This window comes from Myotis davidii, unplaced genomic scaffold, assembly GCF_000327345.1.
Source record: "Myotis davidii unplaced genomic scaffold, ASM32734v1 scaffold651, whole genome shotgun sequence".
NCBI classification, from domain to species: domain Eukaryota; kingdom Metazoa; phylum Chordata; class Mammalia; order Chiroptera; family Vespertilionidae; genus Myotis; species Myotis davidii.
Genome location: NW_006283994.1, coordinates 1,701,180 through 1,706,160, shown reverse-complemented (window position 1 = coordinate 1,706,160; position 4,981 = coordinate 1,701,180). Strand labels below are relative to the sequence as shown.

The window sequence follows — 4,981 nt, the reverse complement described above, 5'->3', positions numbered from 1 at the left end:
TATTGGGCAGACTTACATTTAATAGCAATTTACAACCAAGTTATAAAACCCCTGGAAATGGGGGTGAAGAATGGGGCGGCTGACAGCGCCTTGAGCGAAGCCCCTCTGAGCGGCGCCCGGCTAATAAAGACTCGAAAGCCGCTATTGAGCCCTGATTGGCACCCGGTCGCTGGCTCCATGGTAATGAGCTGGGCAGATGGGTGGGGGATTAGCCGCCAACTTTGAACAGCCTTTCTTTGTCACTGTTACAGCTCTCTTGTTAGCCCCCTAATACATTTATTGCTCATTTCACACCGCTCGAGAAAGTGCCCCTTGCTATTCAAAGTCAACCCCGAACCCACCCACTGCCCCCCCTTGTACCCCCCTCGGTCCCTCCCGAGCGGCTGCCTCCCTCCTGCCCTCCTGCCACCCCAGACCCCACTTCTCAGAATTCAGGGTGCCTGCTGGAGCGGGCACCGTCTCACCCCCATCAATCAGATGGCTGCGTGCGGGACTGGGGTGTAGGGCCGGGGGCCGGGGGTCTGCCTGACAGACACGCAGGGTGTGTGTGTGTGTGTGTGTGTGTGTGTGTGCACCTCGGCCGGGCGGCCCCCCGGTAACTGGTGGGACAGAAGGTGCTCCTGGCATAAGACAATGGTAGAGCGTGAAATTCAATTAGTTCAGGGCCTGGTTCCAATTTCACAGCCCCTAAATGCAAAAGGGGCAAGGAGAATGGGAAGGGTGGGGGAGAGCGTTTTTATTGCATTTTCCCTTTCATTCCGGGGGGCTTTCTCGCCCCCTCCGCTCCCCCCAGCAGGCCTCAACCTGCACAGGGCTTTTCACGGAGTCATTTGGAGTCCATATCTGTCACATCCATTTAAGGCGTTGCGGGCGGAGGGAGAGGGCGGGGTGGCAGGCCCAGCTCCCCCTGAGCTCCAGCCCCAGGCCCACTGCCTTCCCCTCCCGCCTCAGGGGTCCCCGTGAAGGTGACCAACGTCAAGGACGGCACCACCCACCGCTCGTCCCTGGAGCTCTTCGTGTACCTGAACGAAATCGCGTGAGTGTCCGCCCCACCCCGGGAAACGCTGTCTGTGGCCAGCACGGGTCGGCCATTGCGGCTGGTGGTCCTGCCCAGGGGCCCCGGAGCCAGGCCTGCGCCCCACAGGCAGCCGGGCCACCGCCCCCCCTGTCTCTGGTGGGAGTCCCTGCGGCCCTGTCTTGGAAGGTAACACCCCAGGGGGTCTCCTGCACCTCGGAGCAGCCCCGCTGGAGCCTCCAGCTCTCGGCTGGGTCTGAGACCAGGAACGATGAGTAGAGGTTGGGGCTGGTGCCACGCAAGGTCCAAATAGGGAGGTCACGGCAGTTACGCCTTAAACCAGTGGTTCTCAACCTTCTGGCCCTTTAAATACAGTTCCTCATGTTGTGACCCAACATAAAATTACTTTCGTTGCTACTTCGTAACTGTCATGTTGCTACTGTTGTGAATCGTCATGTAAATATCTGATATGCAGGATGGTCTTAGGCGACCCCTGAGAAAGGGTCGTTCCACCGCCAAAGGGGTCGCGACCCACAGGTTGAGAACCGCTGCCTTAAACTCACCAAGGTGTGACAAGCGACCTCTTCCGTGCCTGGGCCTCAGTTTCCCCACGTGTACAGTCTTCTAAGTCTGAGGACATCTGAGGTGATGCCTGGCGTCCTGCCTGTGGCCCTGGGGCGGGCACAGCCCAGATGGGCCCAAACTGCGGCCGCGGGTGGTGGTGGCGTCGAGGCCGGGCCGGTGGCAGTTCCTGCCCCGAGTGACCCGCTCTCCCCACAGGGGCAAGCATGGCGTGGGCCGCATCGACATCGTGGAGAACCGCTTCATCGGGATGAAGTCCCGAGGTGAGTCTGCCGCCCCCTCGGGGCCGGGCTCGGACCCGGAGTCCCCTGAGGTCCCCGTTCCGTTTGGGCATTGTGCCTCCCCTGCTACATCGGTGACGGGGCCAGTCCCTTTGCCCCCACCAGACTCCGTTTCCCTCCTGAGATGGGGGTGGAGGGTGCCTTGCCACTGGCTTCAGTGGGTTTTGTGGGAAGAGCTGTCTCAGGGCAGGGAGGAGCCTGGGGGTCCGAGGGCAGGCTCTTCTGGGCCCGGTTCTGAGGCAGACGGTGCAGGGCTGATTTCGTGTCATTAAGGCTGGACGGAGGCCGGCTGGCAGGTAGGGGGGTCCTGCCAGAGAGGGCGCCGTGGGCTGCACAGGCACTGTGAGCAGCCCGGAGGTGGTGGGTGGGGGCTTTTATAGGCCAGGGCTGCCACCTCGGCTAGACTGCCCAGCCCCTACCGCCTCTGGCTAGGCCAGGAGGGAGAAGAGTTTGGACCCCAAGCAGGCGCCTCTTTCTTCTCTTAGTATCAGAGCCTGTGACTCCCTTTGTCCGTCTCTCACCCCGTCATCGCCACCACACCCTCCCCTCGAGGACCCAGTTTCCCCATCCATACCAGGGGGTCTTGGCTCCCTGTGGGTCTGGGAGTTCCAAGCGGGAGGGGGCCAGCTTTCAATAGTGAGAGCCCTGGAACTGGGTACCTGAACTTTTAGGTACGGCTGTGGGGTTGGGGTTCCCTGTGTTGGCAGGTGTTCATATCGCTTTGCTTAGGGTTGATCTAAAAAGATCACACAACCAGATAAATCCAGGCCGAGGTGTCATCATGGCCTTCGCCCTTCAAGACGTTTAACGAAGATCCTAAAATCCAAAGAGAGCCGAGGGCAGGTTTCAGCTGTTGGAAAAAGGGCTGGTGCGGGAGGCAGGATGCTGGGGTTCTCACCCCAACGCGACCCTGCCCTGCCCAGTGACCTTGGGCTTGTCATTCTGGGGCCTGTTTCCCCAGGTGCCTTGCGATAGGCGTGTGCGGGGAGCCCATCCTTGGGGCTCAGAGCTGTTAGGGTTTGCCTCTAGAAGTGTAGGGAGTGGCAAGTGGCCTCGCCTCTTCTGTGGGGCTGGGCGGTGATGGAAACAACCTAATTGAAACTCTCTTGGAAAGGCCTTGTGGAGAACAATAGTGCTGATTAGCTGCTGCCTTTTACCCTCTCTTACCTTTGTCTCTTACCTCTATTCACATCTGATTAAAAGCCCTTTTGTCTCAGTCTGCCCTTGGGAGCCCTCACAATGTAAGCCCTCCGAGGCAGACCTGGGAGGGACCTTGGGGAGCCTGAGACCAGCACCCTCAACTATAGACGAGAAAGCGAGGCTCAAAGTTACAGGCACGGGGGCGGCAGGCCCTGGACGGATGCCCCAGATCCAGACAGGCTAAGAGCTTTAGTCTGGAGTGTGGCCCATCCGGGTTCTAGCCCGGGTATTGCAGCAGGACCTGGAGCAGGGGAGGTGCTCCACAAATGACTGTGGCCCCAGGAGGATGCTGAAAGGACAGGGCAACCTATGTCCTCTGGGAGCTCAGAGGGGTCCACTAAGGGCCCTATTGTCATGCCCCTTCTGTGCCCTTGGCAGGCATCACTAGTTGATTGTGGATGTGTCTCCGTGCATCAGGCAGTCATGACCAGTCTATCAAGATTGGTATTTATGGTGAAAATGAATTTCCTTATTGGAAAGCCAAGCACTGGCCTGAGGTCACTCTGAGGTGGCCTCCTGCTAGGCAGGGAGAGCCAAGCAAATTGGAACTGAAGGAGGTAGTGATAAAGGCCTGGTCTGGACTATTCTGGGAAGACATCCTGGAGGAGGTGGCGGGAGAATAGGCATCAACCGGTAGATTATGGGCTAGAGAAGGTGGATCGGGAGGAGTAGGAAAGGTAGGAGGTGCCCCAGGTGGCCAGTTGGCTGGTGGGTTGGATCTGATGGGGGCTGAACCCCTGGAGACCTGGCAGAGGTTGGTATAGAGCAGTGATGGCGAACCTATGACACGCGTGTCAGAGGTGACACGCGAACTCATTTTTTTGGTTGATTTTTCTTTGTTAAATGGCATTTAAATATATAAAATAAATATCAAAAATATAAATCTTTGTTTTACTGTGGTTGCAAAGATCAAAAAATTTCTATATGTGACACGGCACCAGAGTTAAGTTAGGGTTTTTCAAAATGCTGACACGCCGAGCTCAAAAGGTTCGCCATCCCTGGGATAGAGGGTCTAGGCTTTGGTGCCCGGCTTGAGTCCCCATCCTGGCTCCATCACCCCTGTGAAAGCAACAGCCTCCCTGAACCTCAACTTCTTCTATGAAATGGATTGTGTTAGGTCAAATCTGGAGAGCGCTTGGCCCACCGTAGGTGCTGAGCCTGGGTGGTAGACTCCATCTTTTCCCCAGACCTGGGCGCCATCACCATTGCAGGTCAGAGCCAGGAGACTAGCAGGCAGCTCTGACTTCTCTGGTGAGAATGCCACCCAGCTGAGGGACAGAGGCCTGCAGTAGAGCCTGCACCCCGCCCAAGTAATGTGTGTGTACCCGAGGGGGCTGTCCCTCAAGGCACAGGATTCGGTCACACAACTTGCTGTGTGGCCTCAGGCAAGTTGCTCTCCCTCTCTGAACTCCAGCCGTCCACATCCACGGTGGGGAAGACGAGGTGATGTTGTCATCTCCCTTTGGAAGTTCTAAGTCACCTATTTTTCTTACTTGGTTTGGGGGGTGAGAGAAGAAAACTGTTTCCTAATTTTAGGCGGTATCTTGTTATTTCTCCACGCCCAGTGGTTTGTAGTGAGAAGGAAAGAGCGGGGCAATAAACTGGGACACTATGGATTCGCCCGCTACGGGGTGTCAATTAAGTCTACGGTAATGGGAGAGGCTGTTAATTGCCAACTCTATTGAGGGCAGAGTAGGAGGACTATTGTCCGTATCTCTGTGACAAGGGGAAATGTCACTTGTATCGATTTTACAAAGCTCGTAATTGCAATTCGTTAAGGGCTTGTTTATTTGTGTTGTGTTTCGGTTTTTTGTTTTTATTTGGTTGGTTTTCTGTGCGTTTTTCCCCCAGGAGTTGCGGTGTCAGGGAGTTGGGCAGTGCCGGTGCGCTGGGCCTGAGGTGG

The 4,981-nt window shown here is 56.8% G+C and overlaps 1 protein-coding gene across 1 annotated transcript in view; it reads left to right on the top strand.

Moving 5' to 3' along the window:
• Positions 1-4,981, top strand: part of ASS1 (argininosuccinate synthase 1) — a 39,516-nt gene that overhangs the window by 18,762 nt on the left and 15,773 nt on the right. The window contains exons 9-10 of the mRNA XM_006754208.2: positions 952-1,036; positions 1,796-1,860. Coding sequence (XP_006754271.2) covers positions 952-1,036; positions 1,796-1,860 — 150 coding nt within the window. The remainder of the gene's footprint in view (positions 1-951; positions 1,037-1,795; positions 1,861-4,981) is intronic.